The sequence below is a fragment of the Neofelis nebulosa genome, chromosome X (genome assembly GCF_028018385.1).
Source record: "Neofelis nebulosa isolate mNeoNeb1 chromosome X, mNeoNeb1.pri, whole genome shotgun sequence".
NCBI lineage: Eukaryota > Metazoa > Chordata > Mammalia > Carnivora > Felidae > Neofelis > Neofelis nebulosa.
Window position 1 is genome coordinate 126,163,682 of NC_080800.1, and position 27,252 is coordinate 126,190,933.

At 55.4% G+C, this 27,252-nt stretch overlaps 1 protein-coding gene across 1 annotated transcript; it reads right to left on the reverse strand.

Moving 5' to 3' along the window:
• Positions 1 to 12,865: 12,865 nt before the first annotated feature.
• On the reverse strand, positions 12,866 to 20,822 carry LOC131502412 (paraneoplastic antigen Ma6F-like). Its single transcript, XM_058713153.1, has 4 exons — positions 20,699 to 20,822; positions 16,200 to 16,615; positions 15,619 to 15,839; positions 12,866 to 15,483 (listed from the first exon to the last, which is right to left on the reverse strand). Exons 2-4 carry the CDS (start codon positions 16,597 to 16,599, stop codon positions 14,224 to 14,226), a joined length of 1,881 nt encoding a protein of 626 aa, XP_058569136.1. The 5' UTR covers positions 16,600 to 16,615; positions 20,699 to 20,822; the 3' UTR covers positions 12,866 to 14,223.
• Positions 20,823 to 27,252: the final 6,430 nt, after the last annotated feature.

The following is a 27,252-nucleotide window of genomic DNA, read 5'->3' on the forward strand; positions in this document are numbered from 1 at the left end:
GTCGGTTAAGCGTCCGACTTCAGCCAGGTCACGATCTCGCAGTCCGTGAGTTCGAGCCCCGCGTCAGGCTCTGGGCTGATGGCTCAGAGCCTGGAGCCTGTTTCCGATTCTGTGTCTCCCTCTCTCTCTGCCCCTCCCCCGTTCATGCTCTGTCTCTCTCTGTCCCAAAAATAAATAAATGTTGAAAAAAAAAAATTAAAAAAAAAAAAAATGGCCCTGACAAGGACTCTCTCCTTGATCAAACTCTAGGCAGGCTCCTCAGAGCCCTCTTCCTGACTAAGCTACTAGGCACCAACCGTGGCCTATAAAGACTTGAACAAAGCACAAACATAGTTTCTAACAGCTCAAGTCTCTATCTCTAGGATGACTCCAGCCCCCGTAAAGGGCCTGCCTGAGAAAATTCAAGGCTACCAAAAGAATCTCCATTTTGTTCCAGCCAATATCTGAAGATAAGACTCCCGTCTCTCAGCCTCTGTGGGAGAGCAGAAGCCTAATTTTGAGAAGTGCCAATTAAGAAACTCAGTCAGATTTCATATGGCCCGCACCCCCTTCCCACTTCTTGTAACTTTTCACTCCCTGTTCTCTACTGAGCCCACTTACTGCCTTCCTTTGCTCTTTCCTTCCCCCTTGAAAATGCCCTGTCACCTCCCATGAATCAAGTTGTGTTGAGTTTACGCTGGGCTCTCTTCCCTATCGCAATAGTATCTTACAGATTAAGATTTGTCCTTGCCACTTTAACTAGGGTCCAGCTCTGATTTTCTTTGACATCCCCCAAGTCCCTGCCCCCTGGTTTATACTCCCTATGTGATGCTACAGCCTGCAGATCCAGTACGCAGCCATGTGTATTACCTAATCCCAGGAGCCCTTTAAATCTGGGTCCAGAAGCCAGAGACTCAAATATGAAAGGGGCTCAATGAGAGGGAAATTCTCCTGCAGGCTTTGAAGATGGAGGGGTCCACATGACCATGAAAGCAGATTATGTATGGAAAGTAAGAGCAGCCTCTGGTTGACAGCCAGCAAGAAACAGGAACCTCATTCCTCTAGCGACAAACAGCCAAATGTGGCCAATGACCTTCACGAGTGTTCAGAGCAGAAGGCAGCCTGGCGACACCTTGGCTACAGCCTGTGAGGCCCTGAGAAGAAGGCTCAGCCATGTAATGCCTGAAACTTTCACTCGACAAAACTATGAGCTAATAATGAGAGCTGGTGAACGCCACTGGGGTTGTGGTCATTTGTTATGCAGCAATAGCTAGCTAATATACTTACCAATCATGATTTGGCCCCTGGCTAGAGACAGCTGAGCACATGGCTCCAGCAGGCTAATACTCAAAAGATGGGGGCGCTTCTCCTCCCCTTTCTGCAGGTTGTAGCACAAAGGTCACTTCCTCAGCATCCCTTTTTCGCCTCCCTCTTCTCCTAGGCGACATTTGGACTCTTTTCTAATCTCAGGTGCCTGGCATTTTCCTACATAACAGTTATCACCCTTTTTAACCACACATGTAACTGTGAGCTTACTTTTCAATGTCTAGATTATGACATCCACGAGGGCAGGGAGCTGATCGATCCCGGGTCCCCGCTGTATCCCAACAGCGAGCAGAACACCTGGCACACAGTTGGTGCTCAATAATTGGAATGAATGACCAGGCACAGGGGAGGCAGAGATGCTGAGGAGGTCGTCAGAGAAGCAACCCTGGAATCCCAGGCAGTGAAGAAAGGGAGCCTGGAAAGGGCTGGGCAAAGGTGGGTGGAGGCAGGGACCGGCACTGTCTCACATCAAGGTCAAGGGATTGTAGAGGAGCAAGGGTGGGTGAGAGGATGCAAGGAGGAGGTATGGGCCCAGAGAAGGCACCCAGGCAGAAGAGGTTGGGGTGTGGGGGAAGGGCGGTAGGCCCAGGGCTGTGCCCTTTACAGCAGGGAAGCAAGGCAGCTATAGGAGGAGAGGCTAGACACAAACAACAGGGACACTCAAGATGGATTTAACTAGATGAGGTGAGCCTAGAAGGGCCAGATTTCACACGTGGGTGGAGGAATGCAGGTACAGGAAGTAACACTGTAGGGCAAAGAGGGTACCAGCCCTTTCTTTTGCCCCCATGGTACGTGGGGCAAGAGATGGAGTGTAAGGTGGTGGCCCCTCAGTTGAGGTAGGAGGTGGAGGAGAAGGAAGTACGAAGGCCAAGGGTAATCGGCACAGTAGAAGGCCCGGGGAGGACAAGAGCAAAGGAGGTGATGCAGGTCCAGTGCAGAGAGGGAGTGGGGAAAGGACGGATGCCCAGCATCTCAGTGCCAACCGACAGGAGTCAGGGAGTGAGTCTGATACAGTCAACTGCAGGCAAGATTTCCCAATGGACCTCTGTAGTCGCTGAGAGAGTCCTTCTCTCCCACCAAACTCCGAGCACCACGTCTATGCCCCAAATCCCTAGCCCAGGCTGGCCAAAGCGGATGCCCCACCAATGTCAGTGTCTTTGAACGATACTTACTATGCGCGCCAGCCTGAGGACGCCAATGGCTAGGAGCTGGGGGTGCCTTAGGGAGCCATGCATTCCCTGCCTTCACCGAGCTTATAGTCGCAAAAGTAAAAGGGGCATCTCTCCAGGAAGACAGTGGGGTCATGAAGTAATGATGCTGGCGACAGAAGCTCTGAGCAGAGCAGGACTCTGTCACAAAATCCAACACAGCAGAGCCACTCCCTGATGGTGCCGTCTTGGGCACAGCATTCACCGACGTGAGCCTCAGTTTCCTAACACATTCCTCATTTTGGCCGCGCGTATGTAACCCATGAGGCTTTGGCACGTGCATCCCAATTCTATGGGATCCTCTCCTGCCCCTGCTATTCATCCTTCAGGCTTCAGATTCAAGGTCAACTGCTCAGAGGCCTTCTCTAAGCCCCACCCACAGGCAGAATCAGTAAAGGGAGGGCTTGTAAAAGTGAAATGTGGAAAAGTGCTACAAAGTGCTTTCGGTATTTCCTTGAACCGTGCGATCTGAACGGAATGTAACTTTCGGAAAGTTGGTAACCAAAGCAATGGAGTTGAGAGTGTTTCTCAGCAGGGTGGCTTTAAGCACTTGACCATGTGGCCACAGAAGCTGCCTCTGGCCCTTCCTGGGCCACCCTGGCCTGAGTCACGGGACTTTCTAGGTTAGAACATATGTTTCCATCAGCCAAGCTGCTGATCAAAGATCTTGTCACCAGTGGCCACTCTACCACCCGCTACCTTTGGAACTGTGCTCACTGACTGAGAGCCAGTTCTCAACCGTGAAGCCTCGGGGTCCTGAAGTAGAAACCACCAAGGCAAGGCTTCTGAAAATGGTGCCTTCAGATGGAAGAGAGATTACCTGGGCTCTCAGGAGCTCCCAAGGAGGTTAAGGACAGCGAGTGAGACACAGGTGGCCCACGATGTTGCAGGCACTAACAGAGGCAAGGCGGGAGACACTTGGAGAGGGTGTCTGTGGCAGAAGGGGTCCCAAATGTGGGAAAATGACCCAGCCTGAGGAGGCAAGGGCACCAGTGGCCAGTGGGGATGCCAGCCTGCTGGGCTGTGTGATTATGTTGACAAAATATGCCAGCTACCTCCTCTGGGCCACCTTCTTTCCAGTTGGGGCACTTGGAGATGCAAAGAGAAGGCAGCCATGCCTCTTATCACTTCTCTGCCTCCAAAGGTCCCTCAGATACCCCATCACCTGCCCTTGCCTGGAGAGGGTACTTAAAACTGGCCTTCAAGGCCTCAGGCAAGACCCAGGGCCCCCGGAGGCCTGAGAAAATAGCCCTCACAATCCCCCTTTCTTGGACGCTGCAGCGTGGGAGCCCTGCTACCCTCTACATTTCACTTCATCTTCAGGTAGTACAGTTTTGAGAAACATGTCATGCCTTAGGCACCAAAGAAATGGCTTTCCTCCATCCCTCAGATCCTAACTTGAATCAGGGCCGAGGGACACCCACCCTGATATCTGTGGATTGTCATGCGCATGTATTTTTGAGGGCTCGCTAATTCAACATGGCTACCTGAGGCCTTTTCATTGGCCACAATAGATGGGGGTGGGGGGTGGGGGTCTTTAAGAAAATGCCACTGCTGGAGCGCCCGGGTAGCTCAGTCGGTTGAGCATCTGACTTTGGCTCAGGTAATGATCTCGTGGTTCATGAGTTTGAGTCCCGCATCGGGCTCACTGCTGTCAGCACAGAGCTCGCTTTGGATCCTCTGTCGCTCTCTTCTCTCTGCCCTTTCCCCACTCACGCTGTCTCTCTCAAAAATAAATAAACCATTTTGAAAGAAAGAAAGAAATAAAGAGAAAGAAAGAAAGAAAGAAAGAAAGAAAGAAAGAAAGAAAGAAAGAAAGAAAGAAAGAAAATGCCACTGCCATAGGACCCCATTATAGTTCAAAAGTCTGGAGTGCCTTGGGACAGACAGGAGAAGTGACGGAGAATTGCTGTCCTTAGTTGTAATATCAGCGACATCGAGAGTACACAAAGCCACTCACTTCCTCCACCAGATTCCCCAACATGCAACACACACATGCACATCAACCATAGTCCCCAAGTCCTCACCTAGCATGGCCAGCCTCATGCCCAGGTGGCCCTCCTTCCTGCCCATGTTCTCTTTTCAGCCTTTACTCCTAGGGGCTGGGAGGGAGATCTCCTCATTGGGGTGGGGGTGGGTTTGAGGCATATCCACAGGAGACCATTCTAGGTGATATTTGTGACTCCACAGGCCTGTGGGACTCCCCGGCTCGTCCTTGTCTCCCTCATCCAAGCATGTGGCCCACAGACTGCATAGTGGCCCCAGACCCCCACTTACCAAAACAAAGAACACACTGCCAGAGAAGAGAAGTGTGAGCTAGGTGGTGACTGACAATTGGCCTTGGGCCCAGAAATTAGGAGCGAGATCAAATCTTAAGCTGCAACGTTTTGTTCTAGAACCACTATCTGTCAGAACTCATTGGTCTGAGACCCACAGAGGGCGGGTGCCTTTAGTCCCACAGGGAACTAGTGTTAGAGTTGATCAAATGCTTAACTTGACCGGGAGCAGCGCAGGCTTGTTTACCAAGGGCAAGGTGACTCATATGAATCTTCAGATGGAACTAAACACCTAAAGCCAGGTCAGGTAGGATGGCTCCTGTTGTGATATATTGGTTACCAGTGGCACCGTCTGCCTGGCTGGCTCTCTCGGGCAAATTACTTCCGTTGAACTTTTAAAGGATTCTGTGCCTTTTAAGGCTGTGGATTCCAGATTCCACCGGAGTAAAGCCTATTGTGTGGTGCAGACTCATTGTACCTAAAGGCGAGATCACTTGGCTGGGAAGCAGCTCTCGGCATGTGGTTTTTCCCTTGCAAATCCCATCACCCATGTCACAGGAGTACTCTGCTGTGGCCATGGTGAATTAGAGTTGTACCGCGACCTTGATTCTGAGCAGAAATGTGCGTTGCCTTGACCATGATTACACAAAATGCGTTGTCTAGGAAACAGAACAGGAAGGGCTAGATCATTCTTGGCTTTGACTAAAAGCCACACAGGGTTACCTTGTACCCAGTGGGGTCTCAGCTTTCCTCCAGGGTCTCTAGGCTTTGTGTTTGTGTGTGTGTGTGTGTGTGTGTGTGTGTGTGTGTGGCAGAAAGACTGACAGACAGACAGACAGAAAAGGGAAGAACGCTAGCTTCCCTCTACACACGTTGGGAAGTTTCAAGCCAAGCCAAGCTTGTGCAGCTGTTGTTTGGAAGCAGAGGGGGCTTGCAGAGCCCTCTCCCGTCTCTTACTGGGAGGCTGCTGGGGAATGGAGCAATAACAACTCTGGCCTCCTGCGTGTTCTGTCACGCAATGCAGTTCCAGAGCTGATGAGGTGTGACACTGTGGGAGGGCCCCACCGGGCTCTGGAAAGTGCTGGTTTCCCATAGAGAGTGCCTGGATCCATCTATGGGAAGCTCCCACACACTCTCCTCTCTCCCTCTTCTCTCTCCCTCTTCTCTCTCTCTCTCTCTCTCTCTCTCTCTGTCTGTCTTTTTCTGTCTAACACACACACACACACACACACACACACACACACACACCCCAAGTGCAGATTGACACAAGAGTAGCTTGTTGAGACTCCAATCTCTTTCTTTCCTCACAGAAATCATGTGTTCCTTCAGGGCTGGTTTCCCAGGCCAGCCACAAAAGCCACCTTGATCTAGAAAAGAGCCTACAAAGACGGACCCGATGAGCCTGTGGCCATACATGCTGGTGTGGTGGCAGAGGCCATTTCCAGCAGGGCACGCTGAGTAAGGCATTGTTTGACTTCTGGCCCAATGGCTTCCTGGTGCCCCTAGCCCAGGGCCCCTCCTTCTCACAACTTGAGAAAAGCCCAGGTTAGGAGCACATCCACTCCTCTCTCTCCCCCAACCACAAGCTCACGTCCCTCACCAATCTATCAGGAAGTGCTGTTATTTCAGCACCTTGGTGGACTCGCAGTCCAGCCACCTACCCCTTTCCATTCTCCCTGCTTCTTACTGTGTCCCAGGCCCTGTCCTCATTCAGTTGACAAGTGCATATAGAAGGGATACGGGAAATACTTCCCAGAGAAATAAGCAAGAGACAAAGATCACCATGAGGCAACTAGCCAGGAGAGGAAACAAGAGGTTACATTCATGGTGGAACAAGTCAAGTGTTCCAGAAAAGTCCAGAGAGGAGATCGAATCCAGCCCAAATCCTGGCACCCAGAAATTCCCATCATTAACACTGCCCCAGATGTGCATTGATAGAAAGATGCACAGATGCATGAAGAGGTAGGGGAGACAAAACTATTTCCCCAAAATAGGATCACCCAGTATATTCTGTGAGAGAAGCCAGGCTCAAAAGCCACATGGTGTATGATGCCATTGATAGGAAATGTCCAGAACAGGCAAATCCACAGTGACAAAAATAGATCAGTAAGTTCCAGGGGCTGGGACAGCAGAGAATGGGGAGTGCCGGATAATGGTCACAGAGTCTCCTCTTAGAACAATGGAAGTGTCCTGGGAGTCAAGGGAGATAATGTCCATACAGCTTTGTGAATATACAGCACTAAATACACTGAATTGTACACTGAAAGGGTAAGTGTATTATATCTCAGTAAAAATGGAGTCATGACACATGCACTGTTTAATATGAAGTATTACACACAAGGGGCACCTGGATGGCTCAGTTGGTTGAGCGTCTGACTCTTGATTTCGGCTCGGGTCATGATCCCAGGGTCATGGGATGGAGCTCTGTGTCAGGCTCCACACTCAGCCTGGAGCCTGCTTAAGATTCTCTGTCTCCCTCTCCCTCCCCCTCTCCCTCTCTCCCGCTCAAGCTCGCTCTCGCTCTCTCTCTCTCTCTCTCTCTCTCCTCTCTGTAAAATATAAATACATAGGGGTACCTGGGTGGCCGACTTGGTGAAGCGTCCGAATTTGGCTCAGGTCATGATCTCATGGTTTATGAGTTCAAGCCCCAAATCAGGCTCTGTGCTGACAGCTCAGAGCCTGGAGCCTGCTTCAGATTCTGTGTGTGTGTGTGTCTCTCTCTCTGCCCCTCCACCCTCTGTCTCTCTTTCTCCCTCTCAAGGATAAATAAACATTAACAAATTTTTAAAATTAAATACAAATACATTTAAAAATAAATAAATATATTACACACAAATACACAAGCGTTTGTGAACAAAGGAAAAAACAGAAACTGAAAAGAATTGCTGAAATTGTAATAAATGTTTCTTTACCAGAGGTCTTAGTTCCTAAAAGATCTCACAAAAGTTAAGGAATGAAACTATGGAAAACACTAAGCTTTTTGAAATACTGGAAACATTATGCTCGATTTCCTGTTCCAGCACAGTATCCAGTGACCCTGCTCTAACAGATAAAGAAATCCTCCCAGGCTCTTCCTCCCACCCCTCAGTTTTCTACCTCCGGTTTGTGCTACATGACGACTTCTACATTGTCAAGAATTCTAAGATTTGCATCATGTCTCTTTATTGTTCTCTTTTATAGAAACACCAATTTTTTGTCTGTGTGTATGTATACGCGCGCACACACACACACACACACACACATTTCCTTGCCTAGCTTCTCTCCAAGCCTCTGCTCTCATTTTGTACAAGACAAATATGTCTCCAGGTGGCCATTGTGTATGTGGTCTCCTTGGTTGTATTTACTCCAAGTGTGAATTGCTCTTAGTGTGGCTTTTATCTCAGTAATATTTGTATTTCTCTCTTCCAATTCTTTTCTGAGTACTACTACCTTCCTCTCATTTCCTTCTATTTTCTCATCGTTTGTTTAAATTCTCTTTTCTGGGGCGGCTGAGCGGCTCAGCTGGCTAAGCATCCAGCTCTTGATTTCAGCTCAGGTCATGATCCCAGGGTCTTGGGATCTAGCCCCACATCAGGGAGCTCTGTGCTGACAGCACGGAGCCTACTTGGGATTCTCTCTCTCCCGCTCGCTCTCTTCCTCTCTCTCCCTCTCTCTCTGTCTCTCTCTCAAAATAAGTAAATTGAAAAAATAAATTCTTTTCTTTTGAGAAATCATCTTTTCTGGAATTGCTTTGCACCTGTGGAGGTTTTTTGTGTTTTGTTTTGTCTCGAGTCTTCCTGTATATTTTGTGCAATTTCCCCTTGTGATGTGCTTTTCATCTGCTGTTTGCTTCTGTTCCTTTCCTCCTCTTACTATGTTGCCAGTTCATGTATAGGACCCACGATGGGTTGTGAACACACTTGATTTTGCCAACATGTCCACACCGTCTCTAGCTTCCACATTATCTGACTGGGTCTCTGCAGTGACGCTCCACACTCCTGCGGCCTGTCCCTCAGTTTCATCACTCGAACCAGAGATTCGTTTTCTATTCTTCTATGACTTTGCAGACTGTGACCCCTGACTCGTGAGCAGTCTGATTCTTGCTCCCTTCCTGAGGAGGCATCGCTGACCCAGCTGGCTCCCTACCCCGTCCGGACATAGCAGTGTTTGCCTGGAGAGCATCTTAATTTGTGGTTTGGAGTTGCTGCGGTTCCCAATGCCATTTTTCTCTTTGAAGCTGTCTTTGAAGTGAAGCCAGCCCATCATTCTTCTGTACGACTAGAGAGGAAAAGAGCCCAAGGCCTTGAAGGAATTTCCTTTCTTAAGTGGGTATCTTTTGCAGGCAGCTGAAACTTAGGCATGAGCGCAGAGCACCCCTGGCTAGTCACCAGGGGGCTCTGTACTAGCTCTGGCCCTTTTGACGGGCAAGATAAGGCTTCTTGGGCAATTCCTGAGTCTGAGCTGTTCTTAAACCAGGACCCAGCAGGGCATTAGATTGTGGACCTTCCCATTCACTTCGGAATAAGTTAACAGAGAAGCAACCCCCGGCAGGCAAAAGTAAGAAGGACAATGAGGCATGAAAGCATGCCCCAGGAGGACACAGTGGAGCAAGGGGCAAAAAGGAGCCAGCAGCCATGGGCTGGGGGCAGCCAGGGCAGGGCAGCCCCCAGGCAGGGAGGTCTCCGTGAGCCGGGTGGATAAGGGCCTGGTTCAAGGCCGGGCCTCGGTGTGCCTGCCGGTTAAGGCTCCTTCGAGATCAGAACGCACTCCCTAAGGGATACAGATGATGTAGCACAGGGATTACACCCCTCTCGGTCAGGGGAGCTGCTCCTTTGGGGCCTGATCTCAGAAGAGCTGGCATGAGGGAAGCAGAGAGGGTGAGCACCGCAGGGGTTAAGAACAAACTGGAAGCCACATCTGTGTCCCACCACTTCACCCCTGACCCAGCACTTGGAGAAGTGGAAGGAGGCAATTTGGTGGCAGCAGCAGGGCCATAACACCTGGCCTCACTGCTATACTGGCCTCGGGAGTATGTTTGTAAATGACCCTTGCTTCATTCATCTGTCCCTTCCAATTCTTGTGCAGATTGCTCCTGGGGTCAACCCTAACCCGGACCGGACCATACGGGGCAGGGAATTCTGGGAGAACTAGTTGCAGCTTAGCCCAGTGGACACGGTAAGCCTCATAAATGCTCTCCTCTATCTGGGGGTGCCTCCCTGCCTCCTCTGCCCCTCCCCAACACGCCCCTATGTGGTGAGGGGTCACCCATTTTGTTTCCGAGGGACATGTGCCTTCGGCTCCCTGAGCCTCCTCCCACAGTGCTGTGGGCGTCTGTCTCCTCCGGTGCTGGTGGGCGGGGCTGGGAGAGAGGATCCCTGAGGGGAAACTGCCCAGGGCCAGTCCCAAGGAGAGCACAGCTAGGCAGCACCGCCCCTGCCCCTGCCGCACCGCTGGCACCAGCGGAAGCCTGAGCTCCTGGTGCAGCCCTCTTGGCAAGCTTCCCGAGGCCACCTGGATCCCAGCACATCTGGAACGCACCAGACGGCAAGAGCGGCAACTTAACACAACGATGAGGGAAGCTGGCCACCACGGGAACAGGCGTGCGCTGCGTCTCAGCCCTAAACCTTCGAAAAGACGGCTCTGGGGCCCGCGAGGTGGCCACTGGGCACAGGCTCACCGAGGTCTCCTTCAAGCCACCCTCAGCCCAGATCCCTGCATACCCAGAAGTTGTTGGCTCCCTGGGCACCTGGCTGCCAGGACGGTCTCTGGAGCCCCGCCCCGGTGGACTTGTCCCCTGAAGTCGTGCGGCCACCAGAATGTGTGTGCAGAGCAAGACTCAGCCCCCCGCGCCAAGCCCCTGTTGGGGGGCTGCTCATGGCCAGCTCCTGAGTGCCCTCCAGGGGCAAAAAGCCGCGCCCCCCCCACCCCCCACTCAAGCAGCCAGCAGGCTTCCCTCTGTTTCATTGTTCAGGGCACTCCACAGTGGGGTCTTACTGGTCCTTTGCTGAATACAGTCACCCCCTGTACAGACAGGAGCTGGGCTGGGACTGGAATAGGCACGGGGCCAGGTGGGGGTGTCAGCAGCGTCTGCACTAGGCTTCAGGGAGGGCAGTCCTCTCTCCAAGCTGCCACCCCTTAGCCAACTGTCAGCCATGGATCTGCCCTCCCCACACCTGGAAAGGGTGTGACCGGTGGGGCAGAGGGCCCCCCCCACCAAACCTCAGGACTCTACCAGCCGCCCCAGAGTACAGGCAGGGACAGGAAGGGGCTAGACCGACACGGACTTGCACTGTGGGCCAGACAGAGGGCACAGGAAGGAAACTGAGAAGGAAACGTGCAAGATGTTATCGAGGCCTGTGAGGATGTCCCTGACCACCCCATCTGGGACACGAGTGAAGCACCGGAAGCTCCGGGGAACTGGGGTCAGGAGTTCCCCCGAGCAACCAGGCTCCTCGGCCCCCTCAGCTGGCTGCTGTCAGCCAATGGAGTCTTCCTCTAATTCACACACAAACTTCACCTGGGCCTGGGAGGGGTTCTCAGGCAGGGACGTGTGCCCTCACCCCAAACCGGGGGCTCCCCGCTCTCCACCAGACTGGCTCCCCCTGGGACGTCAGCTGTAGCACTCAGCCCCAAGACACAAGAGGCCAAGGCCCACCCACGCTGTCCCATACCCCAGGGGCCAACACCTTGAGCTCCCCCACCCTGCTTGCCCCCAACCTGCCCTGGAGGCACGAGACATGGCCCCAACTGCCAGCTGCCCAGCAGGAACTGCAATACAAATACCTACTCCTGTGCGGACACTGGATGCTCTTCTAGCAGGTGTCATCGGGGGCTCCCGCACCATGCGGAGTCTTTAGCAATCGCATCTCACTGCAGCTGATGGCAGCACAAATTAGCTGAATAGCAGGTGTCTCGTGGCTGTTTGGGGAGGGCTGGAAAGCCAGGCTTGGGGGCTTTGCAGAGAGGAACAAGGGTCTGAATCTCACTGCTGTGCCGCACTGAAGGCACTCCTATGGCAGTGGGCACAGACACTGTGACTTGCGGCCCTGATGCCAGACGTGGATGCTGCCATGGGACCTACGGCTGTGGCTGCTCCTCAGGAGACAGGTCTCACTGCCCCTACTGCCACCAGCCCCCCTGAGAGCAATCTGGGGGACCCTGACTCTTTCCCGTCTCTGGCCCCAGATTCATCTGATTGATGGGTCCTGCTCATGTGCCCAGGCCCTAGCTGTCAGGGAGGCTGGAAGAGTGCCAACCTGGCATTTTCTGCTCATTTCACAGGTGGCACATCAAGGGGCAAATTCCTGGGACACCGGGCTCACCCAAGTGGTCTGACGGCTTCCCACTGCCCTTAGTGTGAAACCCAACTACCCGCCCTCCCCCATCCTTGAACATGACCCCTGCAGACAGCAAACCTTCCCCGCCCCCAGCTAGTGTGGGTCCTCCTTCATTGTGCATCCCAGTAGCCCCAACTTTCTCTTTGCCTTGAGAGCAAGTCTTTTTGCAGGTGGAGGGGGTAGGAAAATGTACCCATTTTCCAGAAACCCCTCAAGTGTCTCATCGTTTGCTCAGTAAGTATTGTCAGTGTTGTTGCATGCTGAGATTTTCACATTTACAATACCTCAAATTAAAATACATTTGGGTTTCTTTTTTTTTTTTTTCCAAAAATCCTATCACTTTTTAATGCTGGCATTCTCACCAAGGATGCTATAGGTTTTGGAAGCACGACAGCTCTTGGTCGCATGGCCCCACTCCATGCATCACACACCTTAAGCAATATTCAATCCCAGGAACTGGATGCCAGTGACCCCTTTAGCATAGTCAAGGGAAAAAAAAGCATGACTACACCCGCTCAATTTCAAAGGTGACAGGACCATCCCAAGATGAAGACCAATGGGACCGCAAAACTTTGTAATTCACCTGTAAAATAGAACGGCCCTCAAAAACATCCTATTTTTCCTGTCAAAGTGCCTACCCTACCCTGTCATTGGAGAAGTCTCCCATGGGTGCCAAACAAGAATATTTTCTCTGGCTCCCTCTCCCAACCCCAGCTGACCCCTTCCTCGACTGCCCACAGCAGAGGCAGCACTCAGCTGAAACATTCAATGAACTTTATTGAACAGAAACATTTGCTGAAACCATTGAAGAGAAGGAGTGACAACACAGAGAGGAACGCCGAACAACCACTACAGCCCACAGGTCACAGCGCCCCTCCTCTTGGGGTCCCAAATGAGGTGCCCCTGTTCCCACCAACACCATGGCCCTCCCGCCATAGTCTCCCTTCCTGAGGGCCCCACGATCGGCCTCTGGCCAGGATGATGGACGCTGGCCATGGCCCCTCACTCCATGGCACTCTCCCCTCTGGCCGACATGCTGGGGCCTGGCCCTGCCCTATGGCCTGCACAGGACAGTCACAGGATGCTGGAAAATGCAGCACGGGGTACTCAGACAGGCCGAAGAAACTGAGTCACAAGTAACAAGAGAATGGCACATCAGAGCACGGTTTCCGTGGAGACTCCCACAGGCCACCTCTGTCCTTGGTCCAGTTCCTCCTTCCTGAGGTCACGGGGTGAGCACCAGCCATGCTCTCTTCTGTCCTTCCCGCCATCTCCTGGGATTGGGCTCGAGAGGTCTCTGGGGTGGGGTGGGGGCGGCTGCTCAGATAAGAACACACACACATCTCCACAAGAACAAGCAGCAGTTGGCCTAAATCTACACCGAGGAAGCAGAGGCTGAGCTCACGACACCGGACGACAGCGAGCAGAGCCTGGGCTCGCACTGAAGCTCGTGCCACACACCCGGGGCTGAGAGGTGGCTGCTGTGTTAGGCCAGGACACCCGCCGCGGGCTCCTGCACACCTCAAGGCTCTGCACGGGAATGGTAACTAGGGTGCGTGTAGGGGGAGCTGGGGGTGTCACTTGACACGGGGGCCACTAAGGGGCCTACAGAGGCACAAGTGGGCTTCTCAGAGCGTGGAGTGGCGTGCTCCACGGGTCAGTGAACGAGGGTCCCCCTCTTGGGCGGCCTGAGGGGCCGGCACCCTTGAGACGGCCCCTAACATCTCCCAGGCCAGTGTGGGTGGCAGACATTTTCAGGTGCCCCTCACCTAGGCTAGGGCCAGCCACTCAGGGGTGCTTCCCAGGCTGGCTGCCTGGACTGGCAGGGTTTCGGGCTGGGGCTGGGGCTGGGGCTGGGGTGGAGCTGCCATGGGAGGGGGCACCTCTCCCTGCCCCACTCTGCATCAAGTATGGTCATCCTGGTCCGTTGGAAGGGCTGATGGTGGTGGCCACGGGGTCACCAAGGCATGGTGGTGCCTTGGGAAGATGGGGTCCTGGGAATTTGGGCTGGGTGGGTTGTTGCCTCCATGTGGGGAGAGGCTGCTGCCCTGGCGTGGCCTCCCCCTGCCTCCAGAGCACTGCTGCCTGAGAGGAGAGGGGCCCCTGGGCCTTCTGAGCCTATTTGCCCGAGGAGGACTTGGGGGGCCTCACCTCCCCAGCCCCATCCTCGTTTCCCGACTCCTCTGGGATGGGCTTGGGCCCCTCCTCCAGGGGCTCCCCAGCCTCCTGGTCTCCTGCCTGGGCGAGGCCCTCCGGCTCACAGCCAGGACCTCCCGGGCCTTGCCTGGAAGCGCTGCCCATCTGGGCAGGGGTGAGGCCCCCAGGGGCCTCTGAGGGCTTTGCCTGATCTAGGCCCGCAGAGGCGGGAGCATTTTCATCTTCCTGCGTGGCAGGGAAGATCTTGGGGGCCTCCTCAGGGACGAGGGCTGCCCTGGCGGCATCATGGGCTTCAGGAGCAGCCGTATCAGCTTCGGCACTGCCAGGAACTGCCTCACTGGCCCCCAGGTTGGCCAGGGCAGCCTGGGAAGCATCTTCCCTGGCTGGGGAGGCTTCGGCAACCTCTCCACTGGCCCGGGCAGCGGCCAGGCCTCCGGTGCCCACACGGGCCCCCTCTTCCACTTGCAAGTGCTCACTCCTAGCTGCGGTGGCCTCCCATGCCTCGGTCTCCTGAATGAGCCGCAGCATCCCCAGGAAGCCAGGTGGTCTCCTGTCCAGCCGCATCCTCCTCAGCTTGTTCTCGAGCATCTCGTTGGGGCGGGCCCGCGTCAGCACCTGCCGGGTGCGTAACTGGTCCGCAAGGCTGGGATGGATGGCCCCCTTCTCCACGGCCGACTGCAGCAGGCCTTCCAGGCGAATCACATAGACAAAGAGAGTCTCCTGGGGCCGCTGGCCACAGGTCAGGAACTTCAGCCGTGCGGTCGTGGGGGTGTCCTTCCTCCCAAACACCTGGACCAGCGCGGCCAGGCAATCCTGCGCAGGGACGTCAGGGTTTTCTGCCAGGAGGCCGCACACCAGATCCAGTGCGGGGCCACCCAAGCTCTCCATCAGCCTCCTCCTCCTCTCCCTTTCTGTGATGTGGCACCACAGGTACAGCATGTCGCTGGCGTGATCCAGCCAGCTCTCAAAGGACTCTTCTGCTCGGTGTGGCTCTTCCATTCCAGGAAAGGTTCTCAGTTCCATAGAGGCCCTGTTTTCCAGCACAGGCTGCCAGGCCGGGCTCCAAGGCTGGGTCCAGGATCTTCCCGCAACTATGGCTCCTGCCACACCCACAGCTCCTTCCTCACCTGGAGGTCCCGCCTCACCTGCAGCTCCTGCCACACTCACAGATCCTAACCAACCTGCAACTCCTGTGTCCCCAGCGGCTCCCTCCTCATCTGACTCTCCTGCTTCCTCTTCAGGCCCTGCCTGGCCCACAGTGGCTGCCCTGCCTCCAGCTCCCTCCTGGCCTCCAGCCGCTGCCTCCCCTCCAGTTCCTTCCTCACCTCCAGCTCCTGCCTCACCTCCAGCCACTACCCCGCCTCCAGCTCCTGCCCCGCCCCCAGCCGCTGCCTCCCCTCCAGTTCCTTCCTCACCTCCAGCTCCTGCCTCACCTCCAGCCGCTGACTTGCCTCCAGTTCCTTCCTCACCTCCAGCTCCTGCCTCACCTCCAGCCACTACCCCGCCTCCAGCTCCTGCCCCGCCTCCAGCCGCTGCCTCCCCTCCAGTTCCTTCCTCACCTCCAGCTCCTGCCTCACCTCCAGCCACTACCCCGTCTCCAGCTCCTGCCCCGCCTCCAGCCGCTGCCTCCCCTCCAGTTCCTTCCTCACCTCCAGCTCCTGCCTCACCTCCAGCCGCTGACTTGCCTCCAGTTCCTTCCTCACCACCAGCTCCTGCCTCACCTCCAGCCGCTGACTTGCCTCCAGTTCCTTCCTCACCTCCAGCTCCTGGCTCGCCTCCTACCTCGCTTCCAGCTCCTGCCCCGCCTCCAGATCCTTCCTCACCTCCAGCTCCTGCCTCACCTCCTGCCTGGCCTCCAGCTTCTGCCTTGCCTCCTTCCTCACCTCCAGCTGCAGCCCCGCCTCCAGACGCTGCCCCGCCTCCAGCTGCTGCCCCGCCTCCAGCCCCTTCCTTGCCTCCAGCTCCTGCCTCGCCTGCCAGGGCAACCCCTGCTTGCCTCTGGGTCTGTGCAAGGAAATTGAGTGTATCCTCTGACTCTGATTCCGGGGCCTGGGGCAGAAAGACCACAGTCCAGGGTCCTCCCATGCCTGGTATTTGTCGGGGGATCACACTTCGGTTTAAATACTGAGCCATCTCCACCAAGGCGACCTTGGATCTGAACTCCTTTCTGAACACCTTGCCCAGCACTCGGTATCTGCCCAGGGGCTGGAGGGCAGCCTGCACGGCCTCCTGGAATTCCTGGTCCTCACAGTCGTCGGGAATGCCCAGGATGAGCAGCGAGCGCTGCTCATTCACGCCCATCCACCTGCACCAGTCACGCAGCACTGCCAGTGCCATCGCCACTGCTCACAACCTGAGGGTGGAGAGAAATGACTGGAGAGGGGCACAGACTGTCGCGGCGTGAGCCCAGCCTGTGAGGGCAAAGGGGCGAAGGGTGTGTCCAGAGCACCCCACCCCCCGCCCCACCGCACAGCCAAGCCCATCCTCCTCACAGTGGTGGCCCGCTCTGCCTCTCCTCCTGTTTTGTTTGATTTTTCAAAAACTTTTTTGATATATACTAGTTTATTTACTAGATACAGAGCTAGTCACCTTTTCTATTTTTTTCTGGCATCACCTTTAGGAATTGCTGTTTCTCCCGAGGAATATGTCAAGGTTTCAAATTTTTTATGTACATTTTTCCATAATATTCTCTCCCTTCTCTTTTTGATGTCTGTCTGATCTATAGGGATAGCCCTCTTTCATTCCTGATACTGGTAGTGTTCCCTTCCTTTTTTCTTGATTACACTCAACAGGGCCTTACCACTTTTGTTTCTCTTTAAAAAAAAAATTGGGGGGGGCACCTGGGTGGCTCAGTCAGTTAAGCCTCCGACTTCGACTCAGGTCATGATCACATGGTTTATGAGTTCAAGCCCCATGTCGGGCTCTGTGCTGACAGACAGCTCAGAGGTGGGAGCCTGCTTCAGATTCTGTGTCTTCCTTGCTCTCTGCCCCTCCCCCATCCCTTCTCTCTCTCTCTCTCTCTCTCTCTCTCTCTCTCTCTCTCTCTCTCTCCCCCCCCCCCCCCGCTTCTTTCTCTCTCTCAAAAAAAAAATTTCTTTTTTTAATTTTTTTAGGTTTGGGGCACCTGGGTGGCTCAGTCGGTTAAGCGTCCAACTTCAGCTCAGGTCATGATCTCCTGGTTCACGAGTTTGAGCCCGGCGTCAGGCTCTGTGCTGACAGCTCTGAGCCTGGAGCCTGCTTCAGACTCTGTGTCTCCCTCTCTCTCTGCCTCTCCCCTGCTTGCGCTCAGTTTCCCTCCCTCTCTCTCTCTCTCTCAAATGAAAACATTAAATTTTTTTAAGTTTATTTACTAATTTTTGAGAAAGAGAGAGCTAGGGAGTGTCAGAGAGAGAGGGAGAGAGAGAATCCCAAGCAGGCTCTGCACTGTCAGCACAGAGCCCATTGTGGGGCTTCAACTCACAAACCGTGTGATCATGACCTGAGCCAAAACCAAGAGTCGGACACTTAACCAGTGAGCCACCCAGGCTCCCCTTGTGTCTCTCTTAAAAACAAAAGCCGACACAGTCGGTTAAGCGTCCGACTTCAGCCAGGTCACGATCTCGCGGTCCGTGAGTTCGAGCCCCGCGTCAGGCTCTGGGCTGACGGCTCGGAGCCTGGAGCCTGTTTCCGATTCTGTGTCTCCCTCTCTCTCTGTCCCTCCCCCGTTCATGCTCTGTCTCTCTCTGTCCCAAAAATAAATAAAAAACGTTGAAAAAAAAAATTTAAAAAAAAAAAAAAACAAAAAAAAACAAAAGCCGGCATATGGCTTTGTTAAATGTCTCGATAATTTGCTTTCCAGTACTGATTTCTTTTCTTAGTTATAGCATTTTTTCAGCCAGCTAATTTTGCATTTACTTTATTCTTCTTTTTATAGTTTCTTTGAATGCACCATTAGGTCATTGACTTTATGCCCTTCTTCTTTTCTAATATAAATATTAAGAACAATACATTTTCTTCTGATTGCTTCTTTAGCTGCCTCCCAATAATTTCAGTAAGTCGTAGGTTTATTATTCAGTTTGAAATATTTTCCAAGTTCCTCCGTGCTTTCTTCTTTGAGCCACGAGTTTCCAAATATTTAAAAATATGTTACCATTACTAATTTTAAATAAAACTCCCCTGTGACCAGAGAACTTATGATGTAAAAGCACAATCCTTTAAAACTCATAGAGACTTTTTTATGGCCCAACATATGATGTATCTGGGTGAATTTGCAAAGTACTTTTGTAAAGAATCTATATTTTCTGTGGAGAACAAGGTCTTGCCCCTGCCACGGCTAGAATCCTTATTCCATCTCCCATCTCCCAGGCGACCCAGAGCTCCCCGGGACCCCACCCAGAACCCCTCCCCCATGCACCCTGGGCCAGTGGCAGTACCTTCCAGCCCATCCCCCTCCCCGCACCCAGGCTCACAGCAAGGCGGCAGCACCCTTCCAGTCCCCGGAAGCAGGGCTCCCCGACACGCTTAGACACGCTTAGACATTAACCTTCGTCTCCCACCTCCTCACAACCGGGAGCTCTCCGTCCCCCCTCCCAACCTTTACCCCTGGCTCCCTTGCTCTCCACACCCTCAGTCAGTCACCCTCCCTTGTGGTCCTCCGAGTCGCGCACCCACGTTAGCCGTCCCCTCTAGCCTCCCCACACCAAGGAGTCCTCCCACCAGCGCCTGCTGGCTGGGGCCCTTCCCCCCGCCCCCCACGCACACCCCGAGCAGGCGCCCCCTTCTTGCCAGGGGCAGTTGGCGCCCTTCTTTCCCCGCTCCCCCTTCCGCCCCGCACAACCCGGTAGCTTCCCCCCCCCGCCACGCCTCCCAAGTCCTGGGGTCCTCCCTATACCCCCCACCTCAGCAGGGCGCTCTTCCCCCTCCCCCTCCGCCCCCCCCCCCAGTAGCCGTTAGTCCTCCCACCCAGTCTGAGCGCCGGGCACCCTTCCTCTCCCGCACCCCCGACACCAGTAGTCAGTAGCTCTCTACCCCTAGCCCCTGAAGCTAGCCGCCACCGCCTAGCGGCCAACCCTGCCCTCTCACCACCCCACCAGGGAATCGTCCCCGCCACCTTCCTCCCCAGCGGTGCTCCCCTCAGGCCTCCAGCCTCTGGCACCAGGGAGCCCTCCTTTCCTGCTCCTCACAAGCTTAGCTATTAGGCCCCACCGGAGCGCCCAACCAGACACCCCTCAGCCAGCGAGCCTCCTCTGGACCTCCGACATTGTGGAATCTTTCGTTCCCTCGGCCGCCTCCCGCCCCGCTCCCACACCGCCACGGGCGTCCGCGTTAGTTCTCCTCTCACCCGGAAGCATGCCCACCGTCCCCCCACCCCCCACAGCGAGGCCTCCATTCAGGCCACGAGGCCTCTATTCCACCACCGCCCCCACACAAAGCCGCTATTCCGGACACCAGCGCACCCCCCCCCGTGTGTCCTGTATTCCGGCTACCGCCCCCCAGCCCTCTTTTCGGGCCACGAGCCCTGTATTCCGGCCACCGCCACCCCCCCCAACCACGAGCCCTCTACTCTGGCCACCGGCCCCCCCCACGAGCCCTCTATTCGGGCCATGAGGCCTCTATTCCGGCCACCGCCCCCCCCCCACGAGTTCTCTATTCCGGCCACCGTCCCCCCCCTCACGAGGCCTCTATTCCGTCCACCACCACCCCCAGCCCTCTTTTCGGGCCACAAACCCTCTATTCCGGCCACCGCCCCCACACGAGCCCTCTATTCGGGCCACCGCCCCCCACCACGAGGCCTCTATTCAGGCGACTGCCCCCCACCCGAGCACTCTATTCAGGCCACGGCCCCCCCCCACGAGCCCTCTATTCAGGCGACTCCCCCCCCCCACGAGCCCTCTATTACGGCCAACGCCCCCCCCCCCCACGAGTTCTCTATTCCGGCCACCTTCCCCCCCCTCACGAGGCCTCTATTCCGGCCACCGCCCCCCCCCCCCAACCACGAGCTCTCTACTCCGGCCACCGGCGTCCCCCCACGAGCCCTCTATTCGGGCCACGGATCCCCCCCACAAGCCCTCTATTCAGGCGAATGCCCCCCCACGATCCCTCTATTCGGCCCACGAGGCCTCTATTCCGGCCACCGCCCCACCACGAGCCCTCTATTCGGGACACCGCCCCCCCCCCCAGAGCCTTCTATTCAGGCGACCGCCCCCCCGACGAGGCCTCTATGCCGGCCACCGCCGCCCCCCAACCACGAGCCCTCTACTCCGGCCACCGCCGCCGCCCCCCCACGAGCCCTCTATTCGGGCCACGAGGCCTCTATTCGGGGCACACACCCCCCCCCCACGAGCCTTCTATTCCGGCCATCCTCACCCACCTCGGCTCCCCGCCAGGGCACCCCCACCCGACGCCGCCGGGAACTCCGAAGCCCCGGCGCTAACACGGCCCGCGCCCACCCTCTTACCTTCTCCAGCTGGGGGACCAACCCCACGCTCCCACTCACAAGGGTCTGAAGAACTCGCCTCAGCCGCACAGCCGGGAACTGCGTGGCCGCCTCTCCCAAGCACTCGGTGCGAAGGCCACGCGGGCTTCCAGCTCTCCCAGAAGCCCCCAGGCCGAGAAGCTAGAAAGTTCTCGGCGACGCGCTCTTTACGGAGCAAATGATTGGACCAGGAGGGCACGTGAGGAGGCAAAATGTTACTGTAGCGACTGGGCCTCGCGAGCCGTGGGGGCTCGAGGTTCCAAGGCTCGGAGCCTGCAGAAGGCTCCCCGCCTTCACTTTGCACCCGTACGACGGCCTACCGACAAGGCAGTGGCATCGGAGGGACAGACCTGCAGACCCAGGGCTCATCGTGGCGAATCGGGCAGAGTTTCTTCAGAGGTGGCTTTCTATGGTGGTTGGTAATGTCACAAACATATTCTCTATTTCTGTTGATTTCGGATCTAGCTGTTTCAACTGCTGAGGCAGAAATGTTAAAATCTCCACCTATACTTGTGGGAAAGTCTGTTTTTCTCTGGAGTCTGTCAACTTTTGTCTCATATATTTTGCAGCCCTTTTATTGGCTGCAAGGACGTCTATCGGTTCTGTGTTCCTGATTAATTGATGCTTACATCATCATTACCTTTTATGTCGGGTGATAGTCTTTGTCTTTAAATATATTTTGTCTAATTTAATAGAGCCATTCCCACTTTCTTAGGCTTACTATTTGCATGCTATATAATTTGGGATTCTCTCACTATCAACATATCAGAGTCTTTATTTTTATTATTTTTTTTTAATTTTTTTAAATGTTTGTTTATTTTTGAGACAGAGACAGAGCATGAACAGGGGAGGGGCGGAGAGAGAGGGAGACACAGAATCCGAAGCAGGCTCCAGGCTCGGAGCTTTCAGCACAGAGCCCGATGCGGGGCTCGAACTCACGGACTTCGAGATCATGACCTGAGCCAAAGTCGGACTCCCAACCGAATGAGCCACCCAGGCGCCCCATATTTTTAAATTGCATCTCTTGTAGACAGCAAAATCCTCGCTCCTTCTTCATTCTGACAATCTGTGCCTTGCAGTTGCAGTGTTTAACCCATTAGCTTTGACTATACCTTTTGAACGGTTAGATTTAGGTGTGTCTTCTTACTGTCCGTCTCAGTCTGCTCATCAGGCTGCTATGACAAAATATCACAGACTGGGTGGCTTATAAACAACAAAATATTTCTTTCTCACAGTTCTGGAGTCTAGGAAGTCCACGATCACAGTCCTGGCAAATTCTGTGTCGGGTGAGAACCCGCTTTCACAGTTAACAGCCAGCCATCTTCTGCCCGTGTCCACAGAAGTGGGTGAGGGACCTTTCCGGAGTCTCTCTTATGATGGATGGCACTAGCCCCATTCAAGGGCTCCTCCCCACGACCTAATCACCTCCCCAAGTCACCTCCTAACTCACTGCGATTGGGATTTAACATGTGAATTTGGGGGAGGACATGAACATTCAGTCTGTAGCACTGTCTGTCCATCTATTTTTGTTCCTATGTTCCCCTTTTCCTGCCTGAGATAATGAATTATTTAAAATTCCACCGTAACTTATCTATGGCTTTTTTAGGCAATTATCATTTTGCATTGTTTTTACAGTGGTTCCTCTACAGACTACAACGTATACCCTTAACTGTTCACTTGTCTACTTGAGGTTAATGTTGTACCACTTTACGTAAATGTAAGAACCTTCCCACCATATGGATTCATTCGCCCTCTACCTCATCCCTCATGCTGTAGTCGCCGTATGTATTACGTCTACCTCTATTATAAAGCCTACAATACGCTAGTATAGTTTTTACTTGACATGGTCATACGTACGATAAAGATATTAAGAGCAAATAAGTATTCTTTAATAGTTGCCTACATGTTTACCATTTCTGGTGTTCTTCGTCTCTAACCAAAAAAAAAAAAAATCAAATTTTCCCTCTACTGTCATGTTTCTTTAGAAAGACTCCCTGGGGTGTCTGGGTGGCTCAGTCGGTTGGGCGTCCGACTTCAGCTCAGGTCATGATCTCACGGTTTCTGAGTTCAAGCCCCAAGTTCAAGGTGAACAAGGCACACATCCTCAATTTTGGGCCTTTCACATGGGGATTCCATTCACTGTGGCTGGGGACTCAGGGAGAGCACCAGCCTGGGTAGAAAAGCATGAGTTGCATTTTGGACATGTGAGTTGGACGCATCCAAGTGGAGATGTCTAGAATGCAGCTGGATAGAAGGGGCAGGGAGTCTGAGGAGACGTCTGGGCTAGGGAAAGAGTGGGGCATTATGGAAAGCTCCAGGTGGCCCGGGGATGAGTCCACCTACAGACGTGTCTCACCTGCCCCTCCTCCCAAGTGTAGACATAGGCCTGGGGACGGGCCCCTAGTGGGAACAGGCAGTGGGGGGCGAGGTGCAGCTGGCTGCAGGTCGACCTCAGGCTGAGTAGCTGCCCTAGGCTGCTGGAAGGTGAGCCTTCCGTCCGCCAGGACACCTCGGAAAAGCTGGATAGCTCTCGCAGGTCCCTATGATTGGTGACCCTTCTGGCCACAGCCCCTGCCGCCCAAAGGAATGCCTGGAGACAGGACACTGCTGGCTGCTCTCCCAGCAGCCATTCGCCCTTACTTCTTTGCTCTGAGGACCCCCTTTTTTGTTTAAGTCTCTGTCCCTCCCTCACACAGCTCAGGGCATGATAACCCCCAATCCCCAAATCCAGAGGCAGGTCTGATTGGTCCACGGCCAGCGGCGCATGGCATTCCTAGGGCAACTATTAGTGATCTGGGCAGCCCACCACCCAAAAGGCCCAGCAGGGTGGGAGGAGAGGACTCACATTCTGTGTGAGGAGGAGGGTTTCTCTTTCTTCGCGCAGGGTCAAGGAAGCAAGTGGTCCCAACTGCTGCTGACAGACCTTCCCCAGAGCACAGAGAGCAGCCTGACTCTGGAGCCAAGACTCGATGCTACAAGGAGGCTGGGTCGGGGTGCCTGGGGGACTCAGTCGGTTGCGCGTTCCACTTCAACTCAGGTCATGATCTTGTGGTTCACGAGTTCGAGCCCCGCGTCGGCCTCTGTGCTGACAGCTCGGAGCCTGGAGCCTGCTTCGGATTCTGTGTCTCATTCTCTCTCTGCCCCTCACCCACTTGTGCTCTGTCTCCCTCTGTCTCTCAAAAATAAATAAATGCAAAAAAAAAATTAAGAAGCAGGCTGGGTCTTGGGGCAGTGTAACACCTAAGGACACAGAGTGGGGGGGGGCATGAAGGGACAGTGGTAGGCACATTGGGAGGGTCAGTGAAGGGACGGGGTGGCCATACTGGAAGGGACAGTTGAGGGACAGTGGTGGCCACACTGAGGAAGGACAGCAAAGGAAAAGTGTTGGCTCCCCTCTGGGAGATTCAGCGGCCAAAGCAGCAATGCCGTCATCGGCAAAGCCCCAGCTCCAGCCTGAGCTTCAAGCCCACAAAGGCCAAGGTGGGCTGTTTGGAAGGGAGGGTTTTGCTCCCTCCTGGCACCCAAGCCCGACGCCACTGCCCCCACCATCCTCGCTACGAGCGCCCCATCAAACCTTAGGGACCCCAAGGGTATGATGACTGGCCCCCCATGTGACATAACATCTCCCCCCACACGAGCCACTTAGTGTTCTGACCCTCGCGCCGGGTAAGGAGCAGCCTCCGTGACCCAGCACACTGCCACGCGCATTCCCAGCTACCGCACACCCCAGGGCCCCCGTCTCCCAGCAGGACGGTTTGGACCGCCCCCTCCTCTACCCGCAAGCTCCACTCCATCCATGCCACCTTCACCACAGGGGTGCGCAGGTGCGGGGACCTGCCTAGAAACAGCTTGTGCTGTCCATCTGTCCACGAACCAGCTCACCTCCCATGTCAATCCCGGGCTCTGTCTGTCACCCTCAGTTGGTGTCAAGGCTCCGCACGGGCCCCAGACCGCCCTCCTCCATGGGAGGAATGGGCTGGCAGAGCAGGTCGGCCACAGCGTAGGTGGCATGGGGGGCAGGGGTGGCGTCCTCCCGCAGCACCACCCCAGGCCAGCCACCTGCGACTTTGTCCCACGGCCTCCTCGGGCCTGACCTCCCTGCACCTGGCTCAGACCCCACCCTCCCCAGCGAGAGGTTCACTCACTTCCACTGATGACTTAGATTCCCCTGGACTCCTTCTTCAGTCCCCTTCCCCACTGGGGCCCCTGGGACCTGCTGCCCTCAGGGCACCATCCCCTGACTGCAGTGGGTGAGGCTGCCTCTCTCCAGGAAGGTTCACCCTCCTCCCACAATGAGGGGAGGCACATGGGAGGAGAGAGGGAGCAGGATGGCCCTGTGCAGGTCACTGTTGGAGCTGACCGGGGCGTCCACAGACTTTTGTCATATTACACTCTCCGGGCTTGGCGTGTGTTTGAAACTCTTGGGAATAAAAAACTTGAAAAAAGGCTAGAAGGGAAATTTTCCTCCTGCTACGATGGTGGGCTTATCAGTTTCTCTTCGTAGGTCTATCACCTCTGCTTTAGGCATTCTGACGCTGTCCAGGCTAAGTGTATAGTAATGCCACCACCGCCGACGTGAGAAGCCCAAACAGTCGAATACAATGACACATCGTCTCTCTTTTCTTTGTTTTCACAGCCCTGTTACAACCATTCCACAGTGGGTGCTGGCACGCACTCCTAGAACCTGCTCCTGGCCTGCGGCTCTCACGCCCATCCTTCCATAAAGGTTGAATGTTCCAGGCCAAAGGGGCTACCTTCCCTGAGTCTGTCCCACCCTCCGCCATCCAATGACTGCCAGCTGATGTGGGGCGGAAAGGCCCAGTCCCTTTCCCTCAGCAGGCTCAGCCCATTCCCTGGGATGTGGGTTTTCTGGGGCTGCTGCCGTGAGTTCCCACAAGCCAGGTGGCTTAAACCTCTAGGAGTGCACGCCCTCGTGGCTCTGGGGGCCAGAAGGCCAAACTTAAGGGTGTTAATAGGGCTGCGCTCCTTCCAAAAGCTGGGAGCAGGGGAGCGTCTTTCTCGCCTCTCCCGGTCTCGTGGGGCTCTCAGCATTCCTGGACTCGTGGCCGCACGCCTCCATCCTCTGTCTACGCCTCCGTGCGGGCTTCTCTCCGTGTGTCTCTTCTGTCTCTCACAAGGACCCGTGTCATTGGATTTAGGGCACACCTGCAGAACCCACGATGACCTCTAGATTCTTAACCTCATCACACCCGCAAAGACCCTTTTTCCAAAAAAGGTCACAGTCACAGGTTCCAGGAGTTAGGATGTGACACATCTTTTCAGGGGCCACCGTACACCCAACTAGACCTCAAGAGCCCAGGCCCAGGCCTGCCCAGCCAGTCTCCCCGTGGGAGGGTCAGAGCCCGCAGCGAAGGACCACAGGGGACTCTTCTGCCTCTGTTCCGGGGAAGGGCCCCCAAAGCTGTGTTGCCCTTGGCCACCTGCGAGGCCTGCTCCCTGCAGCCAGAAGTACCCTGAGTGAGTGTCCCAGCTCTCCCCCTGAGCCAGGGGCAAGGAGCTGAAGGCCTCTGGCTGCAGACCAAGGCTCTCCTGGCCAGGGCCTAGGGCCATTTGAAAACAAGAGATGCCCGAGCTCTGTTTTTGTGAGGAGGGGTACAGCTCAGAGGCAGAAAGGGTGCCCACCTCATACTCACTTCCCAGCCCCCCGCCCGGGCAGGGGGTGAGGGGGGTGCTGGGTGGGTGAGACACGCAGTTCGCCGGTTCTTCCTCGTTGCTTTTCTTTGCCAGCCTCTTTCATAGTCCTGACCTCAAGTAACCCATTATCAGTGGAGCAAGTGTCCCGAGTCAGCCCTGCATTCCAATCCTGGCTCTGCCACATGGACGGTGGCCTGTCAGAAAATGGAGACCCCGGTGCCCAACCTGCAGCCCAGCTCAATGGTCACGAAAAGGTCTGGGGGGTAGGGGCGGCAGATGGAAAACGGGTGCGGCTCTTTCCTTCATCTGTCTGCACACGGACTTCCCCAAGGTCCCGCCTCAGTGCACCCCCTTTTCTCCTCTTTGCCCTCCCGGCTTAAGTCCGTTGGTCTCTTACTGGATGCCCCCACAGCGTCCCATGGATCCCCGATGGATGAACAGATGACTGGATGGACGCAAAACCCCCGCGGTCTGACCCACGGGAGGTGCTCGGCCAATGCCGCCCCTCCCCTGGCCCCTTGGGGTGGGGGGACCACGGCGGGCGGGCCACTGCTACTCAAGTCCTGGAAGCAGCGCAGATGGGAAGCAGAAGTGCCCCTGGGTGCGCTGGCAATCAGGCCAGATCCCCTCTTGGGGCGCGCTGGGATCCGCGCGGGGCCCAGCCGCCCTCCGGCTGCGACGCGCATGCTCCTTGCCCCACCCGCCGCGCCTGGTTCCCACGCCGCCGCCGCCGCCGCCGCCGCCGCCGCCCCCGCCCCGGCCCCGGCCCCGGCCCCGCCCGCTCCCCGCCCGCCTCCCAGCCCTGCTCCAGACAGAAGACGACGACGGACAGCCTCGCAGAACGCGCCTCCTGAGAGCGGCGCCCAGGGACCAGGTCGAGA